Raw genomic sequence first — 18894 nt, forward strand, 5'->3', positions numbered from 1 at the left:
TCCGATTGAATAGCCTTTTGTAGCTTGATTCAAAATATATAGCGAGCTAGCTAGTTTGTCATTCCTTCATGATTTCGGAATAGAGGAGGGTTTGATAGTGCAGATAAGATAGTGCCTCGAAAGCCTGATGTGTTTTTGATAGTGCAGATAAGCTAGTGCCTCGAAAGCCTGATGTGTTACAACAGGGGTGTCAAACTCATTTCGCATCGTGGGCCACATACGGCCTAGGGAGATGTCAAGTGGGCCGGACCATTAAAATTATACCATACTCTGCTATAAATAACCAAAATATCATGTCTTTCCTTTGTTTTGGTGTAAAGAAGCACAAGAACATTAGGAAAATATTGAAATTTAATGAACTATCCTTTTACAAAACATTTCATGAAACACCTCATATTTCCTTAGACAAATGTGCAATTTACTTTTATCATTCACAAATATGCATTGCAACTGATCCCACTGATTGTACAAAGGCACACAACTTTAATTGGTACTGAAAAATATAGTAATGCACTTTAAGATTAAATGAGACTTTTAAAGAAAGGAATTTTTAAACCACTTACACATACAAAATCTAAATGTAATCCCTGCGTACACCTTACAAACTAAGGAGAGTAATTTTAAATGTGTAATGAAGAAAGTGTTCGCCTGTCCTGTAAATCTGTAAACTTCATACATGAAACATACATACACATACAATACATACTGAAAATTTATGGAGTTGTATGAACAGTAGAATTCCATCACACAACTTTTGTTTTGAAGCTGCTGACTAACATTAAAGTGCACATTTTTTAAATCACCACAGTAAGGATTCATCTTCACAGAGCTGTATTCTTTCAATGCAAACAGTATCTAAGGCAGCATTTTAAAGGTGTTAGTCTAGTCTGGACTTGTATTTGTTCCTGAAACTTGGCATCTTTTGGCCTGTACAAGTGCATCAACACCAGGTGTCATGTCCTGACTAGCTGTCACTTTCAGAATGTCATTTAAGTGCTTGTTTGTGAGCCTTGAACGCATTTTTGTTTTATTGATATTCATCACTGAGAAAATTTGTTCACAAAGGTAGGTTGTCCCAAACATGCACAAAATTTTAGCAGCCAGGGCTGTTAATTTGGGGTACCCTGGTAGTAGATACTGATAAAATCTGTCCAGACCTACAGAGGCAAATTTGCCCTTCAAATCTGCATCACACTGCAAATCAATTATCTCTAGCTGAATTTCGACCGGCAGATCAGAAGCTTTAACTGTGAAAGGTGAGCGAAAAACTGAAAATTCTGTCTCAAGTTCACCAAATACCTGAAAACGTTTCTCAAACTCCCGCAGTAGTCCTGCAATTTTGTCTTTGTACCGTTTCATGTCCGCATCAGGTCTGGTCACACACACATCTCTCAGACAGGGGAAATGAGCAGGGTTGCCATTTGCCAGTTGCATCTCCCACAAAGTCAGCTTCAACTTAAATGCATGTATGTTGTCAGAAAACTGTGTGACAACTTTTTTGCGGCCTTGCAACATTTTGTTCAGATTGTTCAAGTGTTCAGTAATATCAACCAAGAATGCAAGGTCCCGTAGCCATTCCTGAGATTGTAATTCCAACACCGGTTTTCCTTTTTTCTCCATGAACTGTCCGATTTCCTCTCGTAGATCAAAGAAATGCCTCAGCACAGCGCCTCGGCTTAACCATCTCACTTCAGTGTGGTATGGCAGGCTGTGGGTAATGTTGCTGTCGCTGAGAAGTTTGTCAAACTGACGATGGTTCAGACCTCTGGACCGGATGAAATTTACAGTGCGAACAACCACCTCCATGACGTGGTCCATTTTCAGCGACTTGCAACACAATGCCTCCTGGTGCAAAATACAGTGAAATGTCCAGAAACGATCTCCTCCATTAAGGGCTTGTACTTTGTCTTTGAACTTTGTCGCGACACCTGCTTTCTTTCCGACCATGGATGGCGCGCCGTCTGTAGCCAGGCTGACAGCGCGGGACCAGTCCACTCCAACTCTGTCCAATGCAGCAACGACAGAGCCGAAAATGTCCTCGGCTGTTGTGGTGTCCATCATTGGCACCAACTCAAGAAACTCTTCAGTAACAGTCAATGTCTCATCAACTCCTCGAATAAATATGGCCAGTTGGGCCACGTCTGTGATGTCAGTGCTCTCGTCAATTGCCACAGAAAATGCAATAAATGACTTGACTCTCTGTTTCAATTGACTGTCTAAATCTGCCGATAGTTCCGAAATCCTCTCTGCTATAGTATTCCTCATCAGGCTAATATTGGCAAAAGCTTGTCGCTTCTCGGGACATACAACTTCAGCCGCCTTCATCATGCATCGTTTAACAAAGTCACCGTCGGAATACGGCTTCGATGCTAATGCTATTTCGCTAGCAATTAGGTAGCTGGCTTTTACCGCTGCTTCACTGACTTCTCGGCTCTGGATGAAAGTTGACTGCTGTTTCCTCAGACCCGCCAGCAATTCGTTAATCTTATCTCTTCTCAGTTGTCCTTGCAAGCCGTCATATTTTTCGCTGTGATGAGTCTCGTAGTGGCGTCGAATATTATATTCCTTCAATACCGAAACTTGTTGCAAACACACCAAGCACGAAGGTTTTCCGTGCATCTCTGTAAATAAATAGGACGTGGTCCATTTTTCTTTGAAAATTCTACACTCCTTATCTACTTTTCTCCGTTTGGATAACGACATTTTGGCTAATGAGGGTGTAGCGGAGAGGTAGAGACCAAGGTATTAACAACGTCGTAACAAGCAGCAGATGGCGCATTGATACCGTCTGCTGTTTTCAGTCTGTCTCAGTGATGCGGCTTGTCTTCTACTCTGATGGAAAGAGTGCGCCCCTTAGCGGATAATCCATGAATTGCAGCGAATTAAAAATATTAATTCCATGTCTTTTATGCATTTTTTCCACTTTCAAATTATCCTGCGGGCCTGATCGAACCTCCTTGGGGGCCGGTTCCGGCCCGCGGGCCGTATGTTTGACACCCCTGTGTTACAAGCTAGCATCCACCAAACGGATGGGAAAGTGCTCCGTTGCTACGTTTCATCCTACGTTTAAAAGATTAAAAACTATATTTATACTGGATTTAGCAATAACACACACAGAGATAATGAAAGCAAATATATTGTTTTGTTAAAACCAGATGAAACCCCTAAATAGCAAAAAAATCTAACATTTCGACAAAAACACAATTTATATGCAAATTAGTCATTGCTACTTCCGACTGATTATGATAGAGCGCGTCACATATAGCCTACACCAGGGATGGGCAACTGGCAGCGACCCTTTTGTCTATGGATTAACCCCCTCCCCCCCAAACTGCAAGCATTTGTCTCCACCCTATGGCCAAATACGTATTATTTCCAAACTTGTAGTAATCATGATTGAATTACTGACCTGGGGGCCCTCATTGATCATGTGTAGAATTGCATAAAATTACATTAAAAAAGGCAATCTTCTATCCACCTCATGGCAAAAAAATTGTAAAATTGCAGAAAAAATTGCAACATTTTCTCTGCGCCTGTCACGTTCCTGACCTGTTTTCTGTTATTTTTGTATGTGTTTAGTTGGTCAGGGCGTGAGTTTGGGTGGGCATTCTATGTTTTGTGTTTCTATGTTTAGGTCATTGGTAATTAGCCTTATATGGTTCTCAATCAGGGACAGGTGTTTGACGTTTCCTCTGATTGAGAACCATATAAAGGTAGGCTGTTCACACTGTTTGTTTGTTGGGTGGTTGTCTTCCGTGTCTGTGTACCACACGGGACTGTTTCGTTTGTGTAGTCTAGTCTGTACCTGTTCATGCGTTCTTCGTGTATATGTAAGTTCGTTTGTTCAGGTCTGTTGACTTCGTTTATTATTTTGTAAATTCTCAAGTGTGTTTAGTTTTTGTCTTGTTTAATAAATATCATGTCGTATAACAACGCTGCGCTTTGGTCCAATCCCAAGAGGAGGAGGACAACCGTTACAACGCCCCATGGCAAAATGTGTAGAATTGCAGGAAATTAACTCTAAAACATTTTTTTCCCTCATTGCTAAAACTCGCAAAATATAGCTTAGGGCCCCCAAAAGGCTAGGGCGGGATCTGACCGATTTGTTTGTGGCCCCCACCCCATCAAAGCTGCCCATCCCTGGGCAGTACAAACACAATATGCCTAAAATATATATCACATGTCTGGATGCAATATTCTACGCAGGAATATTCAACACAGACATCCGCTACTCACATTATTCCAAATGCATCTGTGGGTCTTTTCTGCTGACAACAATGAAAATTAATCTTTATATTTAATACATCTAAACGTCTGCAGCTATTGAGTGGAATGTTTTTTCTGCTGGTGTATCCTGAGGTAGCTCCTATCTGAGAATCTCTTCCCGCAGTGCGTACAGGCGAACGGCCTCTCTCCCGTGTGGACCTTCATGTGCATCTTCAGCTGGTGCTGGCGGGTAAATCTCTTCTCACACTGGGGGCAGCTGTAGGGTTTCTCCCCTGTGTGGACCCTATGGTGCCTCTTCAGGTCACCAGCCTGGGCAAAGCGCATGTGACACTGGGTACAACTGAAGGGTTTCACCCCTGTGTGGACCCTCTGGTGCCTCTTCAGGGTGCCAGCCTGGGCGAAGCACATATGACACTGGGTACAGCTGAAGGGTTTCACCCCTGTGTGGATCCTCTGGTGGACCTCCACCTTCTGGAGGCAGCTGAAGCCTTTGTTACAGAACATGCAGAGGAACCGTTTCTCTTTGCTATTGCCTGATGTGGTCCCCTCTCCCTGAGTCTGGGCTTTAGCCCTGTCGTTTGAGTTCAATACCTGATCGAAAAGGACACGGCTGTGTAAATCGGAAGGCCCCATCGACGTGGACACTTGGTCATGATCCCTGAACGTGTGTAAAGGGGAGTGGGTCGTGACATTTAGATTTGTCTCTAAGCTTCCCCTGTAATTTAAGACATCTCTGCTCTGTAAGTGTCCGGGTCCTAGGTGACTATCTGCATTCCATGTGGGAGGAACGTCGCCCTCCACTTTCATGGTCACTTCATCTACGACCAGACCCTCCCCTTTCTTATCTAGGCACTCTTCAGAGTATACACTACTACTGTACTGGTTCCAGTCCCCTCTAGACAGATCAGTTTGTGTCTCTAAACCCAAGGATATGTTGCCAGGGTCCATCTCTGTAGCATAAGAACAAGATGAATCATCACCACTAGTGTCTAACGAGTTACCATCACCATCCCCACTGGAATTAACCGTTCTCTGGCTCTGTTGAAATACTGGTAAGTACTCTGAGCCGGGAGCAGGAGGACAGCCCAGTCTCTTTGGGTCTGATCTGTGATCACATCCTGTGTGTAAGAGACTGTGTGTTACAGTTAAAGTCTTGGTGTCTGTCTCTGACTTGAGGACGGCGTTCGACATTCCACTGACCTCCGTGATGCTGCGTCGGGTCCTTGGCTGTGCTGGGGCGGTGGGGTCTTCTCTGTCTACATGGGGCGCTTCAGCCGTTCCAGTTTGGATGTGTCTGCTGTGCCATGGGTCCTCCGCTCCTTCAGACCTCTCTAGCTTGACACCAGGATCTTCAGCCTCTGCATCTGCAGACTGACAAGAAGAGAGGAGGTTATTACCGTTACATTAGTTGAATTGGATAACAATGTGAAGTCTCACAAAGCTCACCTATGGCAGATAAATGAGGATATACATGTAAGCAAGTGAATCGCTGAGGGGAGCGTTCTGAAATAAACGGCCACATTTGATTTACAAAGTAACACATTTTTTATGCAACACTATTACACTAACCTCTATCACGATAACGTGCTGGGTTGAGGTTCCACTCCCCTCATCAACAGTGATTGGTTGGTCATCTCTCCAAGTATTGTGTCCTGCTGGCTTCACAAAGCTCCTGTGGCCTCCAGTGAGATGTCCTTCACCTGAGAGTGTGATTGGGGGAAAAGCGGTGGTTAGGTTAGCTACTGTCAATGTTCAACGTCAGTGCTTGACTTGTGCAGGAGCTCACCAGAGCTGAGTACCAGCACATCAAATTTTCTACTGCTTCAACTCCTGTTCCTCTTATAGAATATTACTTCAAAAGTATTGTGGAGATACTGCACCTAAATATAAACAGTACCGGCACCCAAAATGAGTACTGGTACCTATTTAAGTCAAGCACTGTCAGCAGTATATTGTACACTACTGACCCAGTCTACAATAGGCAAGGATGTAAGGTAAAATATACTATTTATTGATTGATGTATTATGTTCCATGCATCATATTGTTTTCATTTAGTAAATAATGCAGTAAATCAAGAATCTGTCCCCATATTAATGTAATTGGTTCAGAGTTTGTTTCGATATTTTAACATACGTGTCGTGATCACGTTTGGTGTGGGGGGACCAAATACATTTATGCACGATGGCGCACGCGCAGAGCCGGTTTGGGTTCCGTGTAATACCCTGACTACACCGCTCGAGTCGCGTGCGCGAGCGTTGCAAAATAAATGTAGGAATCTATGTTATTCAATTATTGCACCCACACTGCGCGTGCTACAAGTCCTGCCTCTCCCATCTCCTCATTGGTTTATAGAAGCAGGTACCCACGTGCCATCTCCTCATTGGTTATACCCATGTGGGTGATTGAAAGACGAACTGTTGCCGGTTGTAGTGGTTATACTATGAAAGTTTAGATGCCAATCACCATATAAGTTAAACAATGAAAAAGCCACCAATAAGTACAGCTAGTAGTATAAATCCTCTCGCACAGTCACCGCAGCCGGACAGTTTTCTCATGGCTTCTGGAAAGAAATGCTGTCTAAATGCTCAACCGGTGTCACTTATTCAGCCGACGGAAACATTCAACCGGTTCTCCCCATTAAGCAACGAGTCAGAGCCTTCTCCAGTCTCTCCTCCACCCGTAACTAGGTTGAGCCGCCAAAGCCTCCCACCATTAGCTCTGACAAATTGAAAACCCTAGTCATTGGCGACTCCATTACCCGCACAGTATTAGACTTTAAAATAATCATCCAGCGATCATACACTGTTTACCGGGGGGCAGGGCTACAGACGTAAATGCTAATCTGAAGACGGTGCTGGCTAAGGATAAAACTGGCGAGTATAGGGATATTGTTATCCACCTCGGCACGAACGTTGTTAGGATGACACAGTCAGAGGTCACCAAGTGCAACATAGCTTCAAATCAAATCAAATTTTATTTGTCACATACACATGGTTAGCAGATGTTAATGCGAGTGTAGCGAAATGCTGTGCTTCTAGTTCAGACAATGCAGTAATAACCAACAAGTAATCTAACCTAACAATTCCACAACTACCACCTTTAACACACAAGTGTAAAGGGATAAAGAATATGTACATAAAGATATATGAATGAGTGATGGTACAGAACGGCATAGACAAGATGCAGTAGATGGTATAGTGTACAGTCTATACATATGAGATGAGTAATGTAGGGTATGTAAACATAAAGTGGCATAGTTTAAAGTGGCTAGTGATACATGTATTACATAAAGATGGCAAGATGCAGTGGATGATATACAGTACAGTATATACATATACATATGAGATGAGTAATGTAGGGTATGTAAACATTATATTAAGTGGCATTGTTTAAAGTGGCTAGTGATAAATTTTTACATAATTTCCATCAATTCCCATTATTAAAGTGGCTGGAGTTGAGTCAGTATGTTGGCAGCGGCCACTAAATGTTAGTGGTGGCTGTTTAACAGTCTGATGGCCTTGAGATAGAAGCTGTTTTTCAGTCTCTCGGTCCCTGCTTTGATGCACCTGTACTGACCTCGCCTTCTGGATGATAGCGGGGTGAACAGCAGTGGCTCGGGTGGTTGTTGTCCTTGAGGATCTTAATGGCCTTCCTGTGACATCGGGTGGTGTAGGTGTCCTGGAGGGCAGGTAGTTTGCCCCCGGTGATGCGTTGTGCAGACCTCACTACCCTCTGGAGAGCCTTACGGTTGTGGGCGGAGCAGTTGCCGTACCAGGCGGTGATACAGCCCGACAGGATGCTCTCGATTGTGCATCTGTAGAAGTTTGCGAGTGCTTTTGGTGACAAGCCGAATTTCTTCAGCCTCCTGAGGTTGAAGAGGCGCTGCTGCGCCTTCTTCACAACGCTGTCTGTGTGGGTGGACCAATTCAGTTTGTCCGTGATGTGTACACCGAGGAACTTAAAACTTTCCACCTTCTCCACTACTGCCCCGTCGATGTGGATAGGGGGGTGCTCCCTCTGTTGTTTCCTGAAGTCCACAATCATCTCCTTTGTTTTGTTAACGTTGAGTGTGAGATTATTTTCCTGACACCACACTCCGAGGGCCCTCACCTCCTCCCTGTAGGCCGTCTCGTCGTTGTTGGTAATCAATTCTACCACTGTAGTGTCGTCCGCAAACTTGATGATTGAGTTGGAGGCGTGCATGGCCACGCAGTCGTGGGTGAACAGGGAGTACAGGAGAGGGCTTAGAACGCACCCTTGTGGGGCCCCAGTGTTGAGGATCAGCGGGGTGGAGATGTTGTTACCTACCCTCACCACCTGGGGGCGGCCCGTCAGGAAGTCCAGGACCCAGTTGCACAGGGCGGGGTCGAGACCCAGGGTCTCGAGCTTGATGACGAGTTTGGAGGGTACTATAGTGTTAAATGCTGAGCTGTAGTCGATGAACAGCATTCTCACATAGGTATTCCTCTTGTCCAGATGGGTTAGGGCAGTGTGCAGTGTGGTTGCGATTGCGTCGTCTGTGGACCTATTGGGTCGGTAAGCAAATTGGAGTGGGTCTAGGGTGTCAGGTAGGGTGGAGGTGATATGGTCCTTGACTAGTCTCTCAAAGCACTTCATGATGACGGAAGTGAGTGCTACGGGGCGGTAGTCGTTTAGCTCAGTTACCTTAGCTTTCTTGGGAACAGGAACAATGGTGGCCCTCTTGAAGCATGTGGGAACAGCAGACTGGGATAAGGATTGATTGAATATGTCCTTAAACACACCAGCCAGCTGGTCTGCGCATGCTCTGAGGACGCGGCTTGGAATGCCGTCTGGGCCTGCAACCTTGCGAGGGTTAACACGTTTAAATGTTTTACTCACCTCGGCTGCAGTGAAGGAGAGCCCGCAGGTTTTGGTAGCGGGCCGTGTCAGTGGCACTGTATTGTCCTCAAAGCGAGCAAAAAAGTTATTTAGTCTGTCTGGGAGCAAGACATCCTGGTCCGCGACGGGGCTGGTTTTCTTTTTGTAATCCGTGATTGACTGTAGACCCTGCCACATACCTCTTGTGTCTGAGCTGTTGAATTGCGACTCTACTTTGTCTCTATACTGGGACTTGTTTGATTGCCTTGCGGAGGGAATAGCTACACTGTTTGTATTCGGTCATGTTTCCGGTCACCTTGCCCTGGTTAAAAGCGGTGGTTCGCGCTTTCAGTTTCACGCGAATGCTGCCATCAATCCACGGTTTCTGGTTTGGGAATGTTTTAATCGTTGCTGTGGGTACGACATCGTCAATGCACTTTCTAATGAACTCGCTCACCGCTTCCGTGTTTAAATCAGCTAGAAAGATGTGCCGGCATCGAGTAATTGTCTCTGCCCCCTCCCAGTTTGGGAGAGTGATGAGCTCTACAGCATCAGCTGGCCTGATGATCAGTTACAAACACAATCCTAGCTGGAGGGGTGCTCTCATCTTATCTATGAACATAGACAGGGCTCTAACTCCTCTAGCTCCACAATGAGATAGCCAGCCTGCCAGCTTAGTGGAGTCTGCCACTAGCACAGTCAGTTTAGTCAGCTCAGCTATCCCCGTTGAGACCGTGTCTGTGCCTCGATCTAGTTTGGGCAAAACTAAACATGGCGGTGTTCGCATAAGCAATCTCACTGGAATAAAGACCTCCTCCATTCCTGCCATTATTGAAAGAGATTGTGATATCACAAAATAGGATTACTTAATGTTAGATTCCTCAATTCCAAGGCAGTTATAGTCAATGAACTATTCACTGATCATAATCTTGATGTGATTGGCCCGACTGAAACATGACTTAAGCCTAATGAATTTACTGTGTGAAGAGGCCTTTCCTCCTGGTTACACTAGTGACCATATAACCTACGCATCCCGCAAAGGCGGAGGTGTTGCTAACATATACTATAGCAAATTTCAATAAAAAAAAAAGACTAAGTTTACATCTTTTGAGCTTCTAGTCATGAAATCTATGCAGCCTACTCAATCACTTTTTATAGCTACTGTTTACAGGCCTCCTGGGCCGTATACAGCGTTCCCTGAATTCCTATCGGACCTTGTAGTCATGGCAGATAATATTCACATTTTTGGTGACTTTAATATTCACATGGAAAAGTCCACAGACCCACTCCAAAAGGCTTTCGGAGCCATCATCGACTCAGTGGGGTTTTGTCCAACATGTCTCCGGAACTACTCACTGCCACAGTCATACCCTGGAACTAGTTTTGTCCCGTGGAATAAATATTGTGGATCTTAATCCTGGACTATCGGACCATCATTTTATTACGTTTGCAATCGCAGCAAATAATCTGCTCAGACCCTAACCAAGGATAATCAAAAACAGTACTATAAATTCTCGGACAACCCAAAGGACATTGGAGTACAAAAATCTGTTAACCACCTAACTGAGGAACTGAATTTAACCTTGCGTAATACCCTAGATGCAGTCACACCCCTAAAAACAAAACATTTGTCATAAGAAACTAGCTTCAGGTATACAGAAAATAACCGAGCCCTGAAGCAAGCTTCCAGAAGTCTTCCGACTAGCTTGGAAAGACAGTACCATACAATATCGAAGACCCCTCAATGCTGCTCGATCATCCTATTTTTCCAACTTATTTGAGGAGAATAAGAACAATCCCCCCCCAAACAAATTATACTGTCGCAAAGATAACTAAAAAACATTCCCCAAGAGAGGATGGCTTTCACTTCAGCAGAAATAAATACACGAACTTCATTGACGAAAAAATCATGATCATTAGAAAGCAAATTACAGACTCCTCTTTAAATCTGAGTATTTCTCCAAAGTTCAGTTGTCCTGAGTCTGCACAACACTGCCAGGACCTAGGATCAAGGGAGACACTCAAGTTCTTTAATTCTATATCTCTTGGCACATTCATGAAAATAGTAATGGCCTCTAAACCTTCAAGCTGCATACTGGACCCTATTCCAACTAAACTACTGAAAGAGCTGCTTCGTGTGCTTGGCCCTCCTATGTGGAACAAAATAAAGGGCTTCCTATCTACCGGCTGTGTACCAAACTCACTAAAAGTGGCAGTAATAAAGCCTCTCTTTAAAAAGACAAAACTTGACCAAGAAAATATTTTAAAAACTAAAAATCGGCCTAAATTTGTTTCTCCCATTCCTCTCAAAAATGTTATAAAAAGCTGTTGCGCAGCAACTCGCTTCCTTCCGGAAGACAAACAATGTATACGAAACGCTTCAGTCTGGTTTCAGACCCCATCATAGCACTGAGACTGCACTCATGAAGGTGGTAAATGACCTTTTAATGGCGTCAGACCAAGGCTCTGCATCTATCCTCGTGCTCCTAGACCTTAGTGCTGCTTTTGACACCATCGATCATGACATTCTTTTGGAAAGATTGACTCCCCAAATTGGTCTACATGGACAAGTTCTGGCCTGGTTTAGATCTTATCTGTCGTAAAGATATCAGTTTGTCTCTGTGGATGGTTTGTCCTCTGACAAATCAACTGTAAGTTTCGGTGTTCCTCAAGGTTCCATTTTAGGACCACTATTGTTTTTACTATATATTTTATCTCTTGGTTATGTCATTCGTAAACATGATGTTAACTTTCACTGCTATGCGAACGATACACAGCTGTACATTTCGATGAAACATGGTGAAGCCACAAAATTGCCCTCTCTGGAAGCCTGTGTTTCAGACATAAGGATGTGGATGGCAGAAAATGTTTTACTTTTAAACTCGGCGATGCTAGTTCTAGGTCCCAAGAAACAAAGAGATCTTCTGTTGCATCTGACAATTAATCTTGATGGTTGTACAGTCGTCTCAAATAAAACTGTGAAGGTCCTCGGCGTTACTCTGGACCCTGATCTCTCTTTTGACGAACATATCAAGACTATTTCAAGGACAGTTTTTTCCATCTTCGTAACTTTGCAAAAACAAGATACTTTCAGTCCAAAAATTATGCAGAAAAGTGAATCCATGCTTCTGTCACTTCTAGATTAGACTACTGCAATGCTCTACTTCCCGGCTACCCAGATAAAGCACTAAATAAACTTCAGTTAGAGCTAAATTCGGCTGCTAGAATCTTGACTAGAATCCAAAAATGTGATGATATTACTCCAGTGCTAGCCTCTCTACATTGGCTTCCTGTTAAGGCTAGGGATGATTTCAAGGTTTTACTGCTAACGTACAAAGCATTACATGCGCTTGCTCCTACCTATCTCTCCGATTTGGTCCTGCCGTACATACCTACAAGTACACTACGGTCACAAGACGCAGGCCTCCTAGTTGTCCTTTTAATTTCTAAGCAAACAGCTGGAGGCAGGGCTTTCTCCTATAGAGCTCCATTTTTATGGAATGGTCTGCCTATCCATGTGAGAGACGCAGACTCGGTCTCGACCTTTAAGTCTTTATTGAAGACTCCTCTCTTCAGTAGGTCCTATGATTGAGTGTAGTCTGGCCCAGGGGTGTGAAGGTGAACGGAAAGGCACTGGAGCAACGAACCGCACTTGCTGTCTCTGCCTGGCCGGTTCCCCTCTCTCCACTGGGATTCTCTGGCTCTAACCCTATTACGGGGTCTGAGTCACTGGCTTACTGGTAGTCTTCCATCCCGTCCCTAGGAGGGGTGCGTCACTTGAGTAGGTTGAGTCACTGACGTGATCTTCCTGTCCGAGTTTGGCGCCCCCCTCGGATTCATGCCGTGGGGGAGATCTTTACGGGCTATACTCAGCCTTGTCTCAGGGTAGAAGTTGGTGGTTTGAAGAAATCCTTGTAGGGGTGTGGGGGCTGTGCTTTGGCAAAGTGGGTGGGGTTATATCCTGCCTGGTTGGCCCTGTCTGGGGTTATCGTATTTATGCTGCAACTGTTTGTGTCTGGGGACTAGGGTCAGTCTGTTATGTCTGGAGTATTTCTCCTGTCTTATCCGGTGTCCTGTGTGAATTTAAGTATGCTCCCACTAATTCTCTCTCTCTCCCTCTCGGAGGACCTGAGCCCTGGGACCATGCCTCAGGACTACCTGGCCTGAACTCCTTGCTGTCCCCAGTCCACCTGGTTGTGCTGCTGCTCCAGTTTCAACTGTTCTGCCTGCGGCTATGGAACCCTGACATGTTCACCGTACGTGCTACCTTGTCTCGGACTCTATCTCTCTCTCTCTCTCAAGCAGGCAATGTTAAAAATACATTTTTAAAAAGGCACTTTTCTTAAACGTAGTTTTGTAATTTACCAAAACAGCAGACAAGAAAATTGTTTGAAAAGGATCACGTTTTTTTCTGTGAGCCAATGGGGTAACCTACAAGTACATTAAGCAAGCATTCACACTCCTTTTTCACATTTTGTGTTACAGCCCACAGTATTTAAAATTGATTACATGTACAGTGGGGAGAAGAAGTTTTTGATACACTACCAATTTTGCAGGTTTTCCTACTTACAAAGCATGTAGAGGTCTGTAATTTTTATCATAGGTACACTTCAACTGTGAGAGACGGAATCTAAAACAAAAATCCAGAAAATCACATTGTATGATTAAGTAATTAATTTGCATTTTATTGCATGACATAAGTATTTGATACATCAGAAAAGCAGAACTTAATATTTGGTACAGAAACCTTTGTTTGCAATTACAGAGATCATACGTTTCCTGTAGTTCTTGACCAGGTTTGCACACACTACAGCGGGGATTTTGGCCCACTCCTCCATACAGACCTTCTCCAGATCCTTCAGGTTTCGGGGCTGTCGCTGGGCAATACGGACTTTCTATTGGGTTCAGGTCTGGAGACTGGCTAGGCCTCTCCAGGACCTTGAGATGCTTCTTACGGAGCCACTCCTTAGTTGCCCTGGCTGTGTGTTTTGGGTCGTTGTCATGCTGGAAGACCTAGCCACGACCCATCTTCAATGCTCTTACTGAGGGAAGGAGGTTGTTGGCCAAGATCTCGCGATACATGGCCCTATCCATCCTCCCCTCAATACGGTGCAGTCGTCCTGTCCCCTTTGCAGAAAAGCATCCCCAAAGAATGATGTTTCCACCTCCATGCTTCACGGTTGGGATGGCGTTCTTAGGGTTGTACTCATCCTACTTCTTCCTCCAAACACGGCGAGTGGAGTTTAGACCAAAAAGCTCTATTTTTGTCTCATCACACCACATGACCTTCTCCCATTCCTCCTCTGGATCATCCAGATGGTCATTGGCAAACTTCAGACGGGCCTGGTCATGCGCCGGCTTGAGCAGGGGGACCTTGCGTGCCCTGCAGGATTTTAATCCATGACGGCGTAGTGTGTTACTAATGGTTTTCTTTGAGACTGTGGTCCCAGCTCTCTTCAGGTCATTGACCAGGTCCTGCCCTGTAGTTCTGGGCTGATCCCTCACCTTCCTCATGATCATTGATGCCCTATGAGGTGAGATCTTGCATGGAGCCCCAGACCGAGGGTGATTGACCGTCATCTTGAACTTCTTCCATTTTCTAATAATTGCACCAACAGTTGTTGCCTTCTCACCAAGCTGCTTGCCTATTGTCCTGTAGCCCATCCCAGCCGTGTGCAGGTCTACAATTTTATCCCTGATGTCCTTACACAGCTCTCTGGTCTTGGCCATTGTGGAGAGGTTGGAGTCTGTTTGATTGAGTGTGTTGACAGGTTTCTTTTATACAGGTAACGAGTTCAAACAGGTGCAGTTAATACAAGTAATGAGTGGAGAACAGGAGGGCTTCTTAAAGAAAAACTAACAGGTCTGTGAGAGCCGGAATTCTTACTGGTTGGTAGGTCATGCAATAAAATGAAAATTAATTACTTAAAAATCATACAATGTGATTTTCTGGATTTTTGTTTTAGATTCCGTCTCTCACAGTTGAAGTGTACCTATGATAAAAAATGACAGACCTCTACATGCTTTGTAAGTAGGAAAACCTGCAAAATTGGCAGTGTATCAAATACTTGTTCTCCCCACTGTATGTTTTTTAGTCACTGGCCTACACACAGTGCCCAGTGCCCCATAATGTTAATTGGAATTGTTTTTCATTATTTTTTAAAACAGATTAATTAAATTTAAAAGCTGAAATGTCTTGAGTCAATGTATTCAACTCCTTTGTTATGGCAAGCCTAAAATATTTTAAAAATCAGACTTTGAATATCTCTTTGAGCATGGTAAAGGTATTCATTACACTGTGGATGGCGCATCAAAACACCCAGCCACTTTAAAGATACAGGTGTCCTTCCTAAGTCAGTTGCCAGAGGAAAGAAACCGCTCAGGGATTTCACCATAAGGCCAATGGTGACTTTAAAACAGTTACAGCGTTTAATGGTTGTGATGAGAGAAAACTGAGGATGGATGAAAAACATTGTAGTTAGTCCACAATACTAGCTTAATAGACAGAGTGAAAAGAAGGAAGCCTGTATAGAATAAAAATATTCAAAAACATGCATCCTGTTTGCAACAAGGTACGAAAGTAATAGTGCAAAATAAATGGCAAAGCTATTAACTTTTTGTCCTCAATACAAAGTGTTATGTTTGGGACAAATCCAACAACACATTACTGAGTACCACTCTCTATATTTTCAAACATAGTGGTGGCTGCATCATGTTACGGGTATGCTTGTAATCATTAAGGCCTGGGGAGTTTTTCAGGATAAAAAAGAAACGGAATGGAGCTGAGCACAGGCAGAATCCTAGAGAACAACCTGGTTCAGTCTGCTTTCCACCAGACACTGGGAGACTAATTCACCATTCAGCAGGACAATTACCTAAAACACAAGGCCAAATCTACACTGGAGTTGCTTACCAAGAAGACAGTGAATGTTCTTGAGTGGCCAAGTTACAGTTTTGATTTAAATATACTACAAAATATATGGCAAAACCTAAAAAGGGTTGTCTAGCAATGATCAACTACCAATTTGACAGAGCTTGAAGAATGTTGAAAAGAATAATGGGCAAATGTTGCACAATACAGGTGTGGAAAGCTCTTGGAGACTTACTCAAAAATTCACAGTTCTAATTGCTGCCAAAGGTGACATTTCTGGATTTCATTATCAAAAAATTTGCAACAAATTTCAAATAACATGTTACAACTTTATCATTACGGGGTGTTGTGTGTAGATGGTTGAGATTTTTTATATTTTGAATCCATTATGAATTCAGCCTGTAACACAACAAAATGTGGAATAAGTCAAGGGGTATGAATACTTTTCTGAAGGCAATGTAGGTAACCATAGGTTGTTTTCCCCACAGGCAGGTGTTCTATCTAAAACCGACTTGGACCATCCTATGCAGAGATCTCAGTAAATATTGTATTGTCTCTACCACACTGCCCAGCCTGGCTGTACTACCTACAGTGAATTCGGAAAGTATTCAGACCCCTTGACTTTTTCCACATTTTGTTATGTTAGAGCCTTATTCTAAAATGGATTAATTAGTTTTTCCCCTCATCAATCTACACACAATACCCCATAATGACAAAGACAAATCAAGTTTTTAGAAACGCTTGCAAATGTTTTAAAAATAACTGCTGTCACATAAACATACGTATTCAGACCCTTTACTCAGTACTTTGTTAAACACCTTTGGCAGCAATTACAGCTTCAAGTCTTCTTGGGTATGACACTACAAGCTTGGCACACCTGTATTTGGGGAGTTTCTCCCATTCTTCTCTGCAGATCCTCTCAAGATCTGTCAGGTTGGAATCGGGAGTGCTATTTTCAGGTCTCTCCAGAGATGTTCGGGTGGGTTTAAGTCCGGGCTCTGGCTGGGCCACTCAAGGACATTGTCCCAAAGCAACTCCTGCGTTGTCTTGGCTGAGTGTTTAGAGTCGTTGTCCTATTGGAAGGTGAACCTTCGCAGCAGTCTGAAGTCCTGAACACTCTGAAGCAGGTTTTCATCAAGGATCTCTCTGTACTTTGCTCCGTTCATCTTTCCCTCAATCCTGACTAGTCTCCCAGTCCCTGTCGCTGAAAAACATCCCCGCAGCATGCCATGTTTCCTCCAGATGCAACACTTGGCATTCAGGACAAAGAGTTCAATCTTGGTTTCATCAGACCAGAGAATCTTGTTTCTCATGGTCTGAGAGACTTTAGGTGCATTTAGGTGCCTGTGTTCTTGGAACCTTCAATGCTGCAGAATTTGTGTGGGCACCCTTCCTCAGATCTGTGCCTTGACACAATCCTGTCTCAGGGCTCTACGGACAATTCCTTCGACCTCATGGCTTGGTTTATGCTCTGACATGCACTGTCAAATGTGGGATCTTATATAGACAAGTGTGTGCCTTTCCAAATCATGTCCAATCAATTGAATTTACCACAGATAGACTCCAATCAAATTGAAACATCTCAAGCATGATCACTAGAAACAGGAAGCACCTGAGCTTAATTTTGAGTCTCAAAGGATCTGAATACTTAAGTAAATAAGGTATTTCTCTTATTTTTTATACATTTGCAAAAAATATTAAAAACCTGTTTTCACTTTGTCATTATGGGGTATTGTGTGTAGATTAATGAGGGAAAAAGTTAATATAATCAATTTTAAAATAAGGCTGTAATTTAACAAAATGTGGATAAAGTCAAGGGGTCTGAATACTTTCCGAATGCAATGTATGCTCCCTCTCAAAATAATACCTTTCTGAACTGCCTATCAAAGCTGTGGAAGACCATTGCCCAAGAACTGCCAGATCCCTACATTTGTTTTATTAAATTGTTTTTTGTTTAAAAAGCGACTGTCCGATTCTACTTGTTCTATATACAATATACAGACATAATTCTGGGTAATACATCTGAACATATCTGCATTGGTGAACGAGGTAACACGCTATGAACAGGCTAAATGTACCTCTTGCCATTCCTCTGTATCGTTCGACAATCTTGACACTACTGGGACGACTGGTGAGGACGCGCTCTCGCGTTGTCCTTTCTGCGCGCTCCCGTGCCACCTTTGATTCCAGTAGTTTCCTCCGCAATGCCATATTTTCTTTCTGGCTTTGCGTTATTTCCAAACGAAACACTGCATAGTCGTCGTCTACGAGTTTACAGATCTCTGCCACGGCTGCATTCGCTAGAACCTCCATGATGGAGGCTATTTGAGTGTGAAAAATCATACAGTTAGCCATTGTTAGCTAGCTAGCTAGTTAGCTAGAAAATAAATCCTGTCTCCAACTCGAACTAAACACTACATACGGTGATGATGTGTAGTTAAATTAATCAGATTTTGAGTTCCAGGATGTTAAAACGTCTAAATAAAACCGCTAACGTGAAAGTTGTTGTAAGGCTTGTTCACTTCCGTTTTCTTGTCTGTTTCCGGTGTTGTGCCTAAAAGCTCCCCCCTGACATTCGCATTTCTACAACTGAGCCACACTTTATGATTGTTAACTCTGAAAGAGAGGAATAACAGTAAAGTAACAAGTTATACAATTTAATTAAATACACTGATGTAACTGAAAAAATAAGGCCAAAAAAAGTGAATGTCAAATATATTCAATAAACAAAGAAATAAATAGTACCGCTATGCCTCAGTGAAGCATGACCTTTGATGTGGTTGTTGGCCAAATATTGTTCAGCCTTATGTGCAGAAAGGGCAGTGATGAAGTCGACTGCTGCTGCATTTTTTCATTTTGGGACTCTCGCCCTCCAATAACACACTAATGTGTCTCTATACATCAAAGAAAATAAGCATAGACATAAAATGCACGATAATTAGAAAGGCATGAAATA

General features: G+C 43.4%; 1 protein-coding gene across 1 annotated transcript in view; it reads right to left on the reverse strand.

Moving 5' to 3' along the window:
- LOC129841433 (zinc finger and BTB domain-containing protein 18-like) overlaps positions 1-18478 on the reverse strand; it is a 32072-nt gene extending 13594 nt beyond the window's left edge. The window contains exons 1-3 of the mRNA XM_055909696.1: positions 18017-18478; positions 5797-5927; positions 5428-5598 (exon numbers count right to left, since the gene is read on the reverse strand). Coding sequence (XP_055765671.1) covers positions 5428-5598; positions 5797-5927; positions 18017-18293 — 579 coding nt within the window. The 5' untranslated portion in view covers positions 18294-18478. The remainder of the gene's footprint in view (positions 1-5427; positions 5599-5796; positions 5928-18016) is intronic.
- Positions 18479-18894: the final 416 nt, after the last annotated feature.

The sequence above is a fragment of the Salvelinus fontinalis genome, chromosome 42, assembly GCF_029448725.1.
Source record: "Salvelinus fontinalis isolate EN_2023a chromosome 42, ASM2944872v1, whole genome shotgun sequence".
Taxonomy (NCBI): domain Eukaryota; kingdom Metazoa; phylum Chordata; class Actinopteri; order Salmoniformes; family Salmonidae; genus Salvelinus; species Salvelinus fontinalis.